The sequence below is a fragment of the Mastomys coucha genome, unplaced genomic scaffold (genome assembly GCF_008632895.1).
Source record: "Mastomys coucha isolate ucsf_1 unplaced genomic scaffold, UCSF_Mcou_1 pScaffold5, whole genome shotgun sequence".
Classification (NCBI taxonomy): domain Eukaryota; kingdom Metazoa; phylum Chordata; class Mammalia; order Rodentia; family Muridae; genus Mastomys; species Mastomys coucha.
In genome coordinates this window covers 83,612,357-83,631,377 of record NW_022196911.1, presented here as the reverse complement: position 1 = coordinate 83,631,377, position 19,021 = coordinate 83,612,357, and the positions used below count along the sequence as shown (strand labels likewise).

The window sequence follows — 19,021 nt, the reverse complement described above, 5'->3', positions numbered from 1 at the left end:
GCATGTGGCACATAGGGATACTGCAGCCAAAATATCCATACACATAAACAAAAATTAAAAATAAATAAATAGTAAAATGAAGAGGCCCTCCAATGTACAAGACCCTGAGCTCAATCTTAGCACCACAGAAATTCATTAGCTAGTTAATGAAACAATCAGTTGGTTAACTAGTTGATTAATTAAATCTACCCTTTCGAGGCCTGATGGTACAGGAGAATCATAAATCCAAGATTGACCCGTGTGCTACAGAGCAAGTTCAAGGTCAGCCTGGCCAACTTAGAAAAAAAAAAGGTTGGAGATGTAGCTCGGTGGTAGAGTGTTTATCTAGCATATACAAGGCTCTAGGTTCAATACCAACATCACAGGAGCAAAAATTACCCTACAGGTAAAGGCCAGTCAGGAAATCATTTCCTCATCTTATGGAGATTGCCTAGAGGAGCCCATGTTTGTAGCTCTGTTCTGTAACCCTCCCCACCAGTCTCGGTGAACACCCTTCCTCCCCCCTCAATCATTCAGCTCACCACAGTGAAGGTCTGCCTTTACCTCACCATTCTCTTACCTTCAGCTCCCAGGTGGGTTCCCCACTCCTTATAAGTGAGAAGACAGGAAAGGGGAAGACAGAGTCTGTTCATCCACTATGGAGCAGCTCCTGACAAGACCACTGGCCAGACACACCCTTCCCCTTCCCAGACCCTGGGGTCTGGTCACTGGAAGCCTGAATTAAGGAGGCATCTGCCCCCTTGAGGATCCCTGGGCCATTCACTGTGCTAATCTACAGAGACACAGAGGCCTCTATTCTCTCAGCAAAGCCTTCCCACCAGACCTCAGCTTTCCGTCTCACTGGCTAGCATTCTGTTGCCTCCCCTTCCCAGAGACTGACACAGAAGGAACATGCAGCAAACATGCCAGAACAGTGAGCAAATCCCAGGGCTTGATGGCCACATTCCTGTTCCACAGAGCGGCAGAGGAGGTCTGTGAGGGATGAGGGTCTACTTAGCATGGCCTGGCCCCAAGGCTGCTAAGAGCTAGCTGCCTTCCACATATGGAATAGCCAAAGGAGGGCACCCCAGCACACTCGTCACCCTAGAAAACACCCTGAGGTACAGACCACACTGGCTCAAGTTCTCAGACCAGAGGGAACCTCCCGCTGAAGGTGTGTAGCCCCTTCACAAACACAGAACAAGATCCCCATCCACCATGCTTTATTAGTGTAAACCTCAGGTACAAATAGCACAGGGAGGCCAATGGCCTCTGTTCCTCTCCAGGCAGACTCCTGTGAATAGCAAGAGAATAGAGTAAGGGAGAAGAAGAAGCCGCTGGCTGAGCAGAGCTGGCCTACGGCTGTACCACAACCACGCAGCCCAATGGCTAACTGCATCCCCTCCAGAGGCCACCGCCTTGCTTCTGCCAACCACAACATGACTGAGGACTTGGCATTCATCCTTGGTATCCATCTTTATTGCTTCTGCTTCCCATGGCTAGCACAGTGCCTGGCACATGGTAGCTGCTCGATGGGTAGACAGCTGGAAGAGGCAATAGGCCCTCTAACACACCATGGCTGCTTTCATTTATAAGGAAGAGAATTTATACGTAGAGCAATTTGGCCAAAGTCACACACAGTACTATGCTACAGAGTGATGACTCGAGCTCAGGCTGTCTGTTCACTGTCTCCCACAGTCTTTTTTTTTTTTTTCCTGGAACTCAACTTTGTAGAGCAGGCTGACCTCGAACTCAGAAATCCACCTGCCTCTGCCTCCCAAGTGCTGGGATTAAAGGCATGAGCCACCACCGCCCGGCTTCCCACATTCTTAATATTGTCGTAAGCCGTGAGCCCAGACTCATGTGACTGACAAGAATACAAGGCACATCAAACATTGCCCATGCTCACAGACCATAGACACATGAAATACTAATTTATGTATGTTGTGTTTATAGATGTGCACAAGTGTACATGCAAGCATACTTGTGCACTCATAAGTGAATGTCCAGTCATTTTTTCCCCCACTGGTACCCACAATATCCACAAAGAGTTCTCTGTGATTCCCACTAGCCAACCAGGTACACCCTTCAGTGTGTCATACCCTTACCCAGCCTCTAGGCCTCCTTCCAGGAAGTCAGGTTCAGTTTAGGAAGGGTGTTACAGCTGACAAAGTCTCGGGGGTATGAGTTGGACATGAAAATGTTGTTCTTGGACACGGTGGTGATGCCAGTGTTGTCACAGATGATACGGGGCAAGGAGATGCTGGCCAAGGCCTGTCTTTGCTGTTTACTGAACACGCCTGGGTTCTCCCACCAAAACCTGCACGGGAGCATCATGGATATTATGTCTGAGGATGTTCCGAGTGAGGATACCCTGGGCTAAGGATACCCAGGACATCCCCTGTCTTGATCTGCCCCCATGGTGTGAGAGGGCCTCAGAAGATTCTTATCTACACCACAGGAGAGCTCAGGTCGTGGGCAGTGCCCACTTGGCCCAGAGGACTGAAGCGCAGCTGCGTGGGTCCCAGTCCGACGCACGCACGCACCCACAAGGGAAAAAGAAAGCCTGGGTGGCGTTTGTGACTTGCTCTCCTTGACTGGGACACCCTTTTACAATATTGCCAAAGGTGTAATGCAAGCTAGGTAAGAACTAGACACGGAGATGCCAGGATCATGATGAAAGGACATGAAAGGGTCAGCGGGAGACTTTTGGAACTTTTCCACGGTAACTGACACCTCCACAGTAGCACTGAGAAACCCAGAGAACGTATTAAGAGTGGCGTTTTGGGGACCAGCAAGATGGTTCAGTGGGCAAAGGCACGTACTACCAAGGTTGAGAACTTGACTACCATCCCTGGACCAGACATCGTGGAACCAACTCCTGTAAATTGTCCGCTAATCTCCTCCTGACTGCTGTGGCGCGCATGCGCCCCCTCCCGGCCCCACAGTTGTGGCACCTGTCTTCCCACAGCTTCCTTACCGATCGCCATCGCGTAGCTTCCTAAACTGAGTGCCAATGATGCAGGCAAGGAGCTGGCCTACGCGGCCATTGGGCTCCAGGGGCTCAGACACACCGCCCATCCAGATGTCAATGTTGTTGGGCGTGCCATACTGTGCCATCAGCTTCTGTGCCAGCTCCAGGTTCTTCAGCACCGTGCCGAGCTCACCTACTGTGCTGGGCTGTGGAAGCCCACAGAAGCGTCTCCAGGCATTGTATCCTGCGTTGAGTCAGAGAACAGATAGCTGTAAATGGACCCCTCTCCTGCCAGGTAGAAAGAGTACTAGGAAGGGCAGGGAAAAGCTACACAGATGTTCAAAAGCCCATCTCACTACACAAGGCCATAAGCAGGATGGATCCCTAAAGGATTGGCTCAGGTCAAAGTGGATAGCTTGGCCACTCCAGACCTCTTACTCTTTTCCTCTCTCTCTCTCCTACTCTGGCAAGCCCTGTATTGCCACAAATCCTGCCAGATTCAGGCATGGAAGTTGCACGTTGTCCCTTAGAGCAGCAGCCTAATGTATCTGTCTCTGACTCAGAGAATGAAAATGTTTCCCGGAGATGTGGCCACTTGTGCTACGCCACAACACATGCAAGGGGCTTTTGGGTTACGCTGATTCCCTTGGGTCCAACCTCTACGTCTCTTACTGACTGGTGGCTACAGCACCTAGCCAAGCTCCGAACTGCTCTAAACCCAGTTTCCTCGTCAGTAAAAACAACAGTGGTACTCTCCCACCCCAGAGTTCATGAATGAGTCAGAATGAGCTCATGATAGAGACAGACTTCCAGATCGTGGAATGAAGTTCACCTGCTACGCACGTTGCAAAAGTCCAGCTTGTGAAGAAATCAAGAGAGGCTGAACTTTGGCCACAGGGGCCTGGAAAAGGCAGGGCCTAGCTCCAGGTGCTTCCCGAGAACTGGAAAGGGGGCCCTGAGAAGGAAGGGGAACTGCCTGGGAGGTGGGATGGGGCTATGGCTGGTCTCTCACCTGGGAGGCCATGATCCCGGCTGCGCTGCATGTTAAGAGCAGGCAAATCCAGCCCTATCCTCATGACTTGCTCAAACAGTCGCTCCCGGATCTCATCCACCACAATTTGGTTCTGGCGATTCAGTTTGGCAGGAGTAGCCATGAGGCCTCGGAGAATGGGGTCAATGCCACCTCAGGACAAGAGACCAAAGTGAAAGGAAAGGTTGGTTATCTCGCTACGAGAGCACACAGAGAGTCAGGGCTGGTCCAAGTGGAATCATAGGGATCCGAGAGAAGCTGTAAGCACGTACAACACCTGCGGCCAAGGCGGCCACAGACACCAGTCATCACCAGGCACTTTTTGACCCTAGGGTTCACAAGGTTGGGATGCTCTAGCCTTCTGGGTCAACGAAACTAGGAAGCAAGATTAGATTCCCAGGACTGGTGAGAGTGGGTAAGAGCACTGACTGCTCTTCCGAAGGTCCTGAGTTCAAATCCCAGCAACCACATGGTGGCTCACAGCCACCCATAATGAGATCTGACGCCCTCTTCTGGTGCGTCTGAAGTCAGCTACGGTGTACTTATGTATAATAATAAATCTTTGGGCTGGAGAGCAGAGGTCCTAAAAATTCAATTCCTAACAACCACATGAAGGCTCACAACCATCTGTACAGCTACAGTATACTCACATAAATAAACAGATAAATAAACCTTTATTTAAAAAAAAGTAAGTTCCCAAAGATGAAAAAAGTTCTCTCTCCCTAGCCTAGGTCCCTGCAGCCCATGCCTTCCCATTCTCTCTCCCTAGCCTAGGTCCCTGCAGCCCATGCCTTCCCATCCCCAGCTGCTGGCTTTTCTCAGGTTCTATTCACCTTCCAGCACAACTCTCCAGCTGGCAAAAAAGACCTTGCTGAGTGGGACTCGGGGGTTGGGCCCTGTAGGCCGGTACTTATTGTCCAGGCGGAACATGAAGGGTTGGATGAGGGTGTGGCCATAACGAAAAGCGTTGGTGAAGACATTGGCGATGCGAGGGTCTACTGAGTCATTGTAGGATCGGTACTGGGGTAGATACTTCTTCATGGCTGCTGGCCCCAACACCAAGGGCAGGTAGTCCCGGTATGTGATGATCTAAAAAACAAAGTCACTTTGTGTTAGATGTCTATTTATTCCTCCCTGTGGTCTCCAGCTTGGGGGAATCGCCCCTACCTGGCTAGGATCAGGAGCTTGTCTCCCATAGTCTTAGATCTAAACTTAACAGAAGGACATAAATAGAACTCACCTCAAGTCATTTATTAAACTCTATGAACCACAAATGTAAACAAGGAATAATTACATATCACTTTGTCAAGGGATTAAACAAAATGTCTTGTTAGTCATTGTAATCTCCCTTGCCTTTAAGGTATTGGTGGTCTCATTTCTCCTTGAGAGCCAGGGAAGTTGAAATTATTGAGATTATTCACAGTGCCCAGCAATAGACTAGCACACAGTAGGGCTCAGTACAGGTTTACAGATGGAGGGCAGAGGTCTGCTCCGGTGTGATGTCCCCCAGTGAAAGGGAGGCTGTGAGGCAGTGCCACTCTGGATCCAATTGCCTCTGAGACTAAAGCGAATCCCTCTTGTGGGTGTGCGTGTAAATCAAAACCCCAGCACCAACCGTTGCCTCTTTCCCTAAAGTCTACCAAAGCCTCGTGTGTGTGTGTGTGTGTGTGTGTGTGTGTGTGTGTGTGTGTGTGTGTGTGATGTATAGCAATGTTTATATTCTTGGGAGAATAGGTAGGGTCGTGGAAACATCAAAAACCAGATGGAGGAGCACTGCTCCAGGGGGAAAAATGCTCAAGAAGATGACAGTGGGTAAAAGAGTCAATGGCCCTCAGGAAGGAAGAGGTCTGGGGAGTCAGGGGGAAGGGAAGTGCCTTGTGAAGCACGTCACATCTGCTAGGCGTTTTCATTTAGCTCCTTTTGAGCCTTACAATATTATGGATAAAAGAAGCCAGTGTTCAGGAGAGATTAAAAAAAAAAAAAAACCTGCCCAAGAATACATGGCCAAGATTGTGTTAGGGCACAGCCTACCTGGACCATGGCCCCCACGATCTTCCGGGCCTCCTGGTACAGCCTCTCCCCATTCCATCGAGGATTCAGGCGCTTGAGCTGGGTGGCCAGTCGGTTATGCTCTCGAACGAAGAGGGTGTGCATGGAGGTGAGCTCTGGCATCTCGCTGGAGCGCATGTCCCCTGAGCGAAGCAAAGCCTTTGTCATTTTAATGGTCTCCATCCCCTGTCCAGCAAAGACCTTCAGTGGCTCTCATGTGTCTTTTCTCCACCTGCCCCCACACACCAGGCTCAAGTGTCAGCCACAGGCTGACACAAGAGCTTGAGAACACTCCAGTACTTCCTGTAGCCCAGACCAGGAGATCCTTAGGCACAAGGCCAAGCCTGTGTCTTTCTGTATTTTGTCATTTACTACAGACACACACTACACACACACATGCACATATACTAAACACACACACATACATATACATTATATATACATGCACACATATACACACATACATATACTACACACATACATGCACACACATTCATACTATATACACTCACATACTACGTACACATACTACACATACACATATACATACACATACATACATCCTACACAAACATACACACATACTACACACACACATACATACACACATACTACCCACACATACACACACACCCCACAATACATGAACACTCACTCCCAAAGAACAAGTACTCATCTTATTGTCTTGATTTGGTATGTATGTTTTCTGCTCAAATTGGATGCAACCTCAGAATCCTTGTCAAAACAGGACCCCAGAAACCCTCCACTATTTGAAGATAGTTGTCATTAACGCTCTCACTATAAGACAACTGTATAACCTGTTGTGGTGAGGAGAGGACACAGGAGGTGTGTGCATCCACACCAAAGACTATTTAAGGAAATGAAGTCCCCGATTCCTCTAGCACTCCATGAACTCAGTAGGGAAGGCCAGAAGGTGAGGTCCAGGGCCTTGGCTGTAAGACACTGACTGGGCTCATCCCTTGTCAACTTAGAAAGAAAATTCTGAGAGGAAAAGATATTCCCGAGAGCAGCTTCTCCTCCCCATGAGTGACCAGAGGTCAAGACTAGCCAGAAGAGAGCAGGCCCTCCCTCAGGAGACTCACCCTCGCATTGACCTTGACTCTCCTGCCAGGAGACCTAGGAGAGACCACCAGGACCCATAGAAAGAAGAGGTACAAGAAGACAGACTTCTACCACTGTGTGTGGGCTTGCTAGCACATGTGAGTCACCCAACATTCGGCAGGCTGAGATAGGAAGAGGGAGGAATGTTTGAAGCTAGCCTGCGCTTCAAAGTAGTACCAGACCTTCTAAGGCTAGCTATATAACCCAGTCTAAAATCACAGAAAGGTGTAGGAGAGAGCCATCAATTTCTGGGTGTGACCACAATCCCTACCCCAATCCTATCTCCAAACTGTCAAGTATCTCTCCTTTTGAAACCCCACCTTCTATCTTTTTAAGAAACCAAAATGCTATCACGGAGTGATAGTCTGTGACAACTACTAGAACTTTCTGGGGTGAGGAAAACAACCACTTCTCCACTACCCAGTAGGGAAGCCACTAGCCCATGGACTACTGAGCCCTTAACCTTTAATTTAAAATTATTTATGTATTTATTGCTTTTTTTTCTTCTGTTTTTTCAAGACAGGGTCTCACTATCATTCTATAGCTCCGGCTGTCCTAGAACTCACTCTGTAGACCAGGCTGGCCTTGAACTCTCATGAAGATCTTCATGCCTCTGCCTCCCAAAGACTGGGATTAAAGATGGTGAGCCAGTACTCCCTGCTACAAATAAGTTAAATTGAAATAACCACAGGTGGCTACTGGCTCCAGAGTGGACAGGATGGTTCTAAAGAGTGAGGATGCCATATTCCTTTCTGTCGCTTTTAATTCTCTGTCACTTGCCAGCAGAGAGTCAGCTCTCTCTTTCTCCACAGTCCACAGGAGGGAAAAGACAGAAAAAGCTGGGTAGATGATAGAGGATCCTTAGCAGCCCTGTGTCTTCATCTTCGATTGATAGGTGGAGGATTTTTTTTTTGTATGCCTATGTGGTTTGATTTTGCTGTTGTTATTTTCCTTTCTGTCTCTATCCAACTTGTTACCAAGGCAACTAGACTAATAAGTTGTTGAGACCAGGGTCTCTTATCACAAACCCGCATGCTGCTCACATACAGGCTGTGCTCCCACAAGCTGGAAACAGCTCTATGCCAATCTAGTCCAGTCCCCGTACTGACCTGCCAGAAAACAAGGAATGCGAGCAGAGCGGTTGGTGAGGAGGCAAGGATCGTCGTGTAGGCTGTCAAAGGGCATCAGGGCCCTGCCATTGTCTTGGAAACGGGTATTGACATCCAGTAGCCCCAGCTGGTTAGTGAGGTTACGCAGCTTCCTGGCCAGGGGTTCCTCGCTGCCATACACCGCACTGGCATCCACGAAGGAAGTGAGCGCGTTGATCTGGTTGCGAATGGTGATGTTGCTCCCGGTGCATGCTGGGCAGGAGCGGAAGAAAGGGATGCAGTCCTTTTGGTTCTTGATTCGAGGGTCATTGGGTGGGATCTACAGCACAGAGAGAAGCCAGGTTGGCTTTTGTGGGTCGGAACAGTGGGCATTTATTTGTATCTTACACCCTGCAGAAGAGAACTCTGGCCCCCTCGAGCTGCAGGGAAGCTCACAAGGTTCCATAGAATTACTGGGGCTCAGTCAGCAAAGAGACTGAGGTTTAGAGGAGACAAAGAATTCACTGAACTGGAATGGAGAGAGCCTTCTGGGATTGGGCAAGACCAGTCCTCAGACCCCCTCTTCACTATGCCTCTTAATCCTCTTCTTGCCTGTATCTGCCTTTTCCTCTCTGTTGTGTCTGTCAGCCTAGCCCTGTCAGACCCCTGGCCCTTTATCTCTTCAATTTCTGCCTTTTTTTTTTCTCCACACTTTCTTATATTTTTGGTTGTGAGCCTAGCCTTTAGCGGCTGAGCCGTCTCTCCAGCCCTTCTCCACACTTTCTACTCTACACAAAAGGTGCCTCAACCCTAACCCTGACTATGGAGCAACCCAAACATACACACACACACACACACACACACACACACAATGTGAAGCAGGGTTAGGGAAACACCCATAGGAGAGAGAAAGAGAACAAGCCAGTGCTCCTACACCGGAAGTGTGAAGAAGACAGGTTAGGTCCTCATCCCAGAATTCTCCCAGCCTCACAAAATGCCAGTCATCCCACCACACAGGGCAATGCTAGGTTTAGAGTGCATATTAGGCTCCTTGAGTTGACAGCTGGCTTTGCTGAGGGAGACAAATATTTACTCTGGACCCAGGAGTGAGGACCAGCCTTGCTCAGGGGCTGCACCTAGAGCAAGGACGGCAAGGACACCTATGGGGCACAGTCACTAATGTAAGCCATCTTCCCTCTGTCCGGGAACAGACCACGGTGGATGGAAGGGGGCAGTACCTTGAGGGGGAAGCAAGGTGGCTGCTGCAGGCAGCTGGTCTCACAATTGAGGCCAGTGAAGAAGGAGAACCGGGTAGCTGGCTCTGGAGTCAAGGTGACGTCATGGTCCAGAAACTGACCCCACTGCATGAATATGAGCGCGCGTTCCTGGTCCCTGGTCAGCTGATCGTTGGGGAAGCGCACGATGGCATTGGAGACCTGGCGGGCCTGCAGCAACAACAGAAGTCATTGGATGCTTAGGTCCTGCACATAGGGCTGGGCTCACCTCCCTTTACTGGACACTCACCAGAGGCACCTTGAAACCACAGCGATTGACCCCTGGCGTCCAGCCGAAGGGTATGGAAATGCCATCTTCATACTCTGCGGGCAGCCAGCGCGCAAAAGCACGGTTGGAGGCTCCCAGAGTGGGGCTGCGTCTAAGAGGGAAGCACAGAACTCTGGCCCAATAGGTCGCCACAGGCAGGACCTAGATCTCTTACACCACACATCCCGGAACTGCCCTGGGCCCGCACCTGTTGTTGCAGTGTCCAGTGATGGTGCGATACTTGTCATTCGGTGGGCATGTCACCCTCACGTCCTGATAGGCACAGCCACTTGACACGGACAACAGATTCAGCTGAGCAGGTGTCAACACATCTGTGAGAGTGAGCCATGATCTCAGATCTGACCCTTCCCCCACACCTTATTTTCTACACTAGGCAACCTGGGGCTGAGTAGTCCAGTGAGGGTGAGGAGTGGGCGGGCCAGCTCAGAGGCCCCAGAGACTCCTTAGACCAGTGGTTCTCAAGTTTGCTAATGCTGAGACCCCTTAAGCCAGTTTCTCATGGGGTCAACGCAACTATAAAATTATTTTAGTTGCTACTTCATAACTGTAATTTTGCTACTGTTATGAATCATAATGTAAAGACCTGTGTTTTCCAATGGTCTTAGGTGACCCATGTGAGAGGGTCGTTCAGCTTATCTGAGGGGTCTCGACCCATAGGTTTAGAACCACTGCCTTAGAGGGAGGCTTGTGGCAGAAATCACTGGAGGATGAGGATGAGGAGGAGGAGGAGGAGGAGGAGGAGGAGGAGGAGGAGAAGGAAGAGGAGGAGGAAGAAGTAACAAAAAAGGAAGGAGTTAGAGTACCTGTGACATTGAAAGGCCGTGGCCACAAGGGCTGCAGCTTCCTCTTCAGCAGGTCTAGGGCCACGTGCAGGTAGTCAGCGGCCCTCACAGCTGTTCTGGTGCCTGCCACTGGCTGCTTGAAGTACGAGAGGAGTTCCATGGGGCTGGCAGAACCACTTCGGAGGCTCTGCTTGATGCTGCTTAGACAAGGGAGGGCCGAGAAGGGGTACAAAGACACTCATCAGGGGCCAGCCTGTGGTGAGCAGGCAGAAAGAACTATGGAGAGAACCATAGAGGAGAAGTGCATTTCTTTTTGTCAAAAGGATATGGACCTGGATGTCCAGATAGAAAGCAAGGCCATTGAAGGAGTGGCTTTAAAGATGCTCTGACAGACCAGGTTGGGTTCACCGGCAGGCCCTCATCCTTTCTACAAACCCCCACTGCATGTTCTTTCTCCAGAAGACTTGAATGAAGCAGCTTTGCCCAGGGCTGGCAGTGCCTGGCACTCGCACCTTTCTCTCCGCTCCTTGTAGGCTCTGTCTACTAGCTGCTTGGCCTCTTCCATACAGCTCAGCACCACTGAATTCTCCACTTCCCCCAGAAGAGCTGCCCAGAGCATAAATCACAAGGTCAGGGATGGCCCCAAGCCCCTACATCAGGCCCCAAAGCAAAGGAGGCCTGTCCAGGGAAAGGGGAGATGCTGGGCTGAGAATCTCCACCCCGACCCCTCAGTCCACCCTCCTTTGGGGCACTATTACCTGGAGTGGCACCATTGGAGGTATGAAGTATGGCCAGAGGGGCCAGGAGGCCTGCCAAGGCCAAGAATAGCTTCATCTCTGCAAGACAAAACAAAACAAAATAAAACAAACAAAAAACAAAAACCTTGGCTGGGCGGTGGTGACACACGCCTTTAATCCCAACACTTGGGAGGCAGAGGCAGGCGGATTTCTGAGTTCGAGGCCAGCCTGGTCTACGGAGTGAGTTCCAGGATAACCAGAGCTACACAGAGAAACCCTGTCTTGAAAAAACAACATCCCCCCACCAAAAAAAAACAAAAAAATAAAAAAAACCCAAAACCGAAAACCTCAGCTCAGGAGAGAAAGAGAGATTTTATGATTCTTTTCCTCCCAAACCCCCTCCTCTCCCCTTCATACACAACCCTACCCCAGTGGGCCTGGTCTATGAGGAAGGCCTCTGTGAGAAAGAGATGAACAACCCAAGGGCCCCTCCAGCTACAGTCTCCAGTCCCCAAGAGCTCAACTCCACCACTTACCTGACACTATCAACACCTCTCACTGACAATGGGCTTTTATGCCTCCTAAGCTGGGGGCGGGCTGACCTAAAAAGAAATGGACCTATCCCAAGACTAGACTCTCCTCCCCCACTGGGGTTAGGGGTGCACAGAGAGAGAGGGGGGCCCATGAAGTGGGGGCATGGACAAGAGAATGGACCAGAGCTACTCCCAGAGAGCACAAACAGCCAGTCCCTCAAAATGTTGGTGAAACTGAGTGTCCCAATCCCTTTGAAAGAACCAAAATTCAGGGAGCTAAGGCTAAGAAGTTATGGGAAGTAGTGTAGCCTCATAGAGAGAAGGGAGGTCCACAGGGAAGATGGAGCAATGCTTGATCCCCTGAGGGCCTCAGAGTTACCCCCATTCCAACTCTGGTGAGGAGCCCCCAGTTCTCAGAGGGGCTGGGGAGACAGGAAATCTGGCTGGAGACAGTTAGGCTTCTCAGGAAGGAGGACCCTGGGGGCTACAGGCTCAGCACAAAGGCAACTTCCTCTCTCTCCACAGCCCCTTCCTCTGAACCTCAAGCAGGAGAGGTCCCAGAGCTGCCAGAGCTGGTTGTGGTTAATGGTCAGTTGGTGAAGCCGCCCAGAGCCTGTCTGAGCAAGACCAGTCAGTTAGGAAGGTTCAAGTTAAAGATGGTTATGACATAGAAAAGGGGGGGCTTCTCCCCTGAGAAAGGCAAACCATTCTCAATCAGGAACAGTCTCATGCCTTCCCACCTCCCAGACCCTGGGGCAGGACTACCATAGTCATCTCCTATCTTGTCTGTGCTTAGATCCCATCTTGGCTAAGGAGCAAGGGACAAGGCCACACCCAAACATCTTCCCACTGTGCCCTGGGTCCTATCACCTGGGAAACTGATCTCAGGCTGAGGAGAAAGATATCATTTGTTCTTTGGGTCTTACTATTTGTGAACTCTGACAAGTAGCTTTTTGAGAGTTGGATTCTAAAATGTTCTAAGCTTTTAGGAATACTTTTTGAGTCTACAGGTAACATATTTTCATTGATTAGAACCTGCAGGACAAGAATAAACAAGAGATAAAAATAAATTGAGCCTCAAGTGCTGGCACAAACCTCTAATCCTGGCACTTGAGAAGCAGAGGCAGGAGGATCAGAAGTTGTCCCAGCCTCAGCTGAAGAGTTAACTTGAAGCCAGCCTGATTTACATGAGACCTTGTCTCAAAATAGAACAAATCAAATATAAATTACTTATAATCAATTGCTACTGTAGATGATTCTTTTCAAGATTTGTCATTGTATTTCTCATAAATCAACAAGAAAGAATAAAATTTCCCATAAGTCCCAGTACTCACCAATCTTTCAATGATTGACTATCCTTTGTATATAAATATTATTTGTTTTTAAAAGACTATTAAGAATAGTTTTAGGGGCTGGAGAGATGCCTCAGCAGTTAAGAGCACTGATTGCTCTCTCAGAGGTCCTGAGTTCAATTCCCAGCAACCACATGGTGGCTCACAACCATCCATAATGAGATCTGACCCCCTCTTCTGGTGGGTCTGAGAGCAGCTACAGTGTACTTACATATAATAAATAAATAAATCTTTTTAAAAAAAAAAGAAGAAGAATTTTAGCAGGGCAGTGGTGGCACACACCTTTAATCCCAGCACTTGGGAGGCAGAGGCAGGGAAATCTCTGAGTTGGAGGCCAGCCTGTTCTACAGAGTGTGTTTAGGACAGCCAGCAATACACAGAGGAAACCCTGTCTCAGAAGAGAGAGAGAGAGAAAGAGAGAAAGAGAGAGAGAGAGAGAGAGAATAATTTTATATTATTTTATAGCATTTGTAAAGACAAGATCTTATTACATTGCCCAGGCTGGCCTTGAGCTTGCTTCTGGATTACTAGGATCACAAATACTACCACCCAGCCTGGCACAACCTCTTACAAGTCTCAACAATTTAGTCTCTACACCTCCTTGTCAATGCATATGCATTTGTTTCATTTTTAAAGTTGGTTTCATTGTACGTATTTAGTCCTTGGCAGGAGATGTCTTCATGTGCACCCAATTGTCAGAGGACAGCTTGCAGGAGTCTGCTCTCTTTTCACCATATAGAGAGAGCCTCGTGCTTGGTGCAGGTGACTTTAGCCACTGAGTCAGCTGTCTGACCTCTTTGATCTCAGCCCTTTTTGTTTGTTTGTTTGTTTTGAGACAGTCTTTATTTGACCTTAGTTGTCCTGGAACTCACTATGGCTAGCCTCCAGCTTACAGAGATCCATCTGCCTCTGCCTCCCTAGTCCTGGGATTAAAAAGGTTTGCACCACCATGCTGGTCACCATTGGCTTTATTTTGACGCCTGTGGATTTTGTATGAACAACTTATGTGCCTTATTAACTAACCCTTTCTTGTTAGATACTTGGGTTGTTCTCAGTTTTCACTGCTATGGACAGAATTTGGAGAAACATCTGTAGTGTTAAATCTCTAGTCACATCTTTGTTTGTTTCCTTAGGCAAGAAGCCTCAGCTGGGGGCAGTTCTGCTTGGGATTAGGGAATCCCAGCACTTGGGTATGCAAGGCAAGTGGATGCTGATCTTGAAGCCAACCTGTTTGGAGACAGAGCAAGACCCAGTCTTAATTTATTTTTTCAAAATATCTTAGCAATAAAATTTGGGCCTCCACAATTTTAGGGCTTCAGAATGTATTGTCAAATGCCCCCTCATGAGGTCTACAGGCCTTCCTTCCAGCAGCCAACCATGACAGCACTTGCTCCCAACTGCCTTCATTGGGCATTTTTAATTGACTGGAAGGAAGAGGCATTTAATGACTTTAAAAAACAAAACAAAACAAAACAAAACAAAACAAAACAAAACAAAACAAAACAAAAAACCAGAGATAGTAAGAAGAAAGCCCAACATGGATATGCTGTTGCCAAGGATACCAGTGTGGCTCAGTTCCGAATGATCTGTCAGGCTCCCTGACCTCCAAGCCAAGCAGGTCTCCGCAGCTGACCTTTTGTTGGTGACTTATTTTATGGATATTTAAGTCCTTGCACATGCTTTGCTTTGGGCTACCGTGGACAGGGAACACCCTCCCTGGAGCTAAGTATGGGCCTGATCTTCAAGGCGCTCCAACGAGGAAGTCGGAAGGTAAACAATGTAACTATACGTATGCACAGAGTGTCACAGCTACACACCTGACACATCCCACAGACTGTCAAAGCACTGGGTCAACTGGGACTCAGGGAGACCAGAAAAAAGACTTCCTTGAACAATTTCGCTTTAGGCACCATGCTGAATGATGTTTGCAATGATCAAAGAAACACAAATTGGGAAAGACCTTCAGACGGTCCCAAAAACCAGACATCATCATTCAGATTGTTTGTCCTTGAGGGCCCAAGGGAGCAAGACAGTGTGGGTCATGCAGGCAACACAGGACAACACAGAGATTGCAGACTCTGAAAGCGCCCATGAATTCCCACTGGTTGGGATGCTGGCGCTGCCTTACCATAGGCAGCAAGAAGCAAGGGATGTTGGGAAACTGAAAGCAAATATCTGTAGCTCTCTACCCACGGGAGGGGTGACTTCTCAAATAGACAAGCCTGTCTAACCTGTTCAGGGTTAGGGTTGTGGGCCTGAAGAGGCACAGGACCGGGAGATGCTTTGTGACTTTCCGATGATCCTGACCATTTGACCCTGCCACATTGGTGGCCACTGGATGGCCAGCAGCTTCCCTTATCTGTACTCCGCTTCTCCCTCACCTAGCTAAGCCCTATGTGTGTTTGAGGCTCAGAGGCCTCTGAGAACTTGGAACATCTGAAGGAAAGATGACTCCCTAAAAAGGGGTTCCAAACAAGCATTGCCCCAACAGTCGAGCCTCAGCTCCCTGTCCCAGGGAAGGTCTCTGAAGGGTACCCCTGGAACTTCTGCATCTCCAGACTCCAGTTATCATGGGAGGGAATACCCTACATAGGACACACATCTCACTGCTTCCCCTTTTCCCTACTGAGCTTTCCCAAACACCACAGGCCTTAGGGTTTAGCCCAGTTTCCTTTGTGATAACTGGGCAGCTACTGATTGCAAAACAGATTGCTCTTTCTTAACTCTGTTGAGGAAACAGTTCAGTTGGAATTAGAGGTGTTGGGGTCCAGGGGTTGCCTCACAAACCACATGAACGCTAATCTGAGACAGGGATGGTTTGTTGAGTATTTGCGCCAGGATTGACCCATCTGGGCCTCAGGTCTGACTCAGGAGCTGACTGAGGTGCTCAGCTAGAATCCTATAGAATGAGATCCACAAACATCTGTACTAAATTATTTCACTGATCAGGATTTAGAAATCGAGGATTTCATTAAGAACATGTCTTCGTTGTACAGTTATCCTGCTCCCATTGGTTGCAATATTCAACAGTGGCAGGGGACTTGTCTTGCCTAACATTTATGTCTTAATTTGCCAACCAGAATATTAATTACCCACACATATGTCTCTTTCGGCCAAGTAGGATGTCAATTCCCACGGAGGTCTTGGGAACTTAAGCTTTTATTTGACCCCTACTCCATATGGAAGTCTTATTCAAATAGCTCTTTATATTGGTGCAGATGTCTCTCTCTTATGTTGGGGTCCATCCCAGGGGCAGCTTATAACAGCAAGAATTATAAAAGCTTATACATAGGAAGTGCTGCTCCGAGGTTGTTTGGAGTCCAAGCTTACTGTGGCTAACTCTATGAAGCTGTTCTAACTGACTTCTATTGTGATTGGTTTCCAAGAACACAGAATATAACAGAATACACAATCAACTTAGTCATGAGAAAGTTTCTTAGTAATAGCAGTAACAACATATGAGAAAATTTTCCTTTTAACAGTAGTAACAGCACAAAATGGTAGGCTTGATAGGTAACAGTGACCTAGGCCTTAACAAGATCCGTGTGTGTGTGTGTGTGTGCGTGTGTGTGTGTATAAAGAAGTGTCTCCAGCTATGGAAACTGAAGGAATTGACATTGGAGGTGCAAACACATCAAGACTGATCTTGCCAAGCCGGGCGGTGGTGGCGCACATACCTTTAATCCTAGCACTTGGGAGGCAGAGGCAGGCGGATTTCTGAGTTCGAGGCCAGCCTGGTCTACAGAGTGAGTTCCAGGACAGCCAGGGCTATACAGAGAAACCCTGTCTCGAAAAACCAAAAAAAAAAAAAAAAAAAAAAAATTTACACAAGGGGCTAAGGATGTAGCTCATTTGGTAGAGTGCTTGCCTAAAAGGCAAGAGACAGGGATCAGTTCCCAACACAGCATTAATGTGGTGTAAGGCACCTATAATGCCAGCTCTTAGAAGACAGAGAACAGGAACTCAAGATCATTCTTTTTTTTTTTTTTTCTGAGACAAGGTTTCTCTGTGTAGCCCTGGCTGTCCTGGAACTCACTCTGTAGACCAAGCTAGCTGGCCTCGTTCAAGATCATTCTTAACTACATAGCAGGGTTCAGGCCAGACTGGGTTACAAGAAACATATAGGTCAAAAAAAAAAAAAAGAAAGAAAGAAAGAAAGAAAATTACAGACAAGATGGCACTTCCCCTCACACAGGGTTACGGTGACACTCCCAGCTCTGATCCCTTTCCTTTTCTTTAAGCATAAACAGTTTGGTCAGTTTGTATTTGTCTCTCCAAACCATTTGCCTTATATTCACTCCTTTGTGGATCTGTGAGGAATATTTTTTCATAACTGACGTTGCTCCCTGCATACTGCTCAGGAACATGTCTCTTTTACTCCACATTTCAGCTGGGAATGTAGCTCAGTGGTAGAGCATTTGCCTGAACAAAGCCCTGGGTTCATTCTTCATCATTGAGGACAGTATTTCTAGCAGATCTGTCTTACGCTACTTTAAAAAAAAAAAAAATCACTTAGCATGCACAAGATCTGCACAAGCTCAAGCCAGATAAAATCCCAGCATGGGGATACCGGGAGGTGAGCATAAGTCCAGCCTCTAGCTGCTGTTGGCAGCTGATAGCTGCAGGGACACAGGGAGTGTAGTGGGTAGTTTTGGCTACACCACTCTGTGTTCTCAGCTGGTTGCAGGTGCACACCTGCCCAGGAGCTATCTTGGATCCGCAAATGAAAGACACACACACACATTAGCTCATTTTAAAACTGCTTTATTGGTTCTGTGGCTGGGCCCTTCTAACCCTCCCGAGGCTAGCATGCCCTTCCCTTTACTCCTAGCGCAACACCTCTAAACTGCCCTCAACTTAGTTACCCAGTTACCTTTGGTGAAGCCCATTGGTCTTGCTGCCCAAGACACTTTTGGGTTGCCCTTCCATGGGCCATGTTCCTTTTCCACCTACATTTTGGAAGATCTCCCCTACAACTCTGAGTCTGTTCTGTCTTTCTCCCCAAAGTATGTCAATTCTCCTTCTCCTGTCCTTTCCTCTCTCCTAGCCTGCGGGAGCCTGGAAGTTCCACCTCTTTCTTTCTACCCAGCCATTAGCTACTGGCATCTTTATAGATCAAAAACCAATTAGGTCAAGGACCCTCATCATCAGTAAACACAGATTCCCAATTAAATCAAAGCATCAGAACTACTTCTCTACAGGGGAGTCAGTTTGCATTAAGGGTGTGGCTCCTGGTAGGTAGAACATGCTCCGTGCATGGCCCCCACACCCAGGAGTATGTAAGCGGTACAAAATGAACTCAAGACTATCAAAGAGAGAGATGGGCACAAAGTCGGGTGGTTAAGGAAAAGAACTATGGAGCTTAGAGGAGTTGAGAGAAGGGTACATATATATGATCAAACTACAGTATATGAATGTCTCAAAGAATTAATTAAAATGTTTTAAAAACATGTCACTTTTCAAATTGTTCTGTAAGGGCTGGGGCCATGGCTCAGGGATAGATAGGTAGGACAGTTGCCTTGCACATATGAATTCACAGTTTTGCCAAAAGTCCTTTAACTTATCACATATATATTTGAACTACTACTACACTTTTCTTCGTTGGGCTTTATGTGATTAATTTTATTAATAATAAATTAATTTAATTTAATTTAATTAAAAATAAATTAATACAAGCTGACGTTTTCCCATTATTGAAAACAATGAAGTAGGGAGCCTCTTTGATACACCCACACCTATTCTCTGTTATAAACGAGCCACACATTTAGCATTTGCATTTCTTTTTCTGGAGACTGCACTAGGCCCCTCACAC

At 47.9% G+C, this 19,021-nt stretch overlaps 1 protein-coding gene across 1 annotated transcript; it reads right to left on the bottom strand.

Annotated features, from left to right (window-relative positions):
- Positions 1 to 1,185: 1,185 nt before the first annotated feature.
- Positions 1,186 to 12,350, bottom strand: Mpo (myeloperoxidase). Its single transcript, XM_031351630.1, has 14 exons — positions 11,861 to 12,350; positions 11,346 to 11,423; positions 11,100 to 11,193; positions 10,609 to 10,784; positions 9,993 to 10,116; positions 9,767 to 9,896; positions 9,481 to 9,687; positions 8,264 to 8,582; positions 6,015 to 6,175; positions 4,817 to 5,072; positions 3,966 to 4,136; positions 2,960 to 3,197; positions 2,088 to 2,299; positions 1,186 to 1,273 (listed from the first exon to the last, which is right to left on the bottom strand). Exons 2-13 carry the CDS (start codon positions 11,419 to 11,421, stop codon positions 2,095 to 2,097), a joined length of 2,157 nt encoding a protein of 718 aa, XP_031207490.1. The 5' UTR covers positions 11,422 to 11,423; positions 11,861 to 12,350; the 3' UTR covers positions 1,186 to 1,273; positions 2,088 to 2,094.
- Positions 12,351 to 19,021: the final 6,671 nt, after the last annotated feature.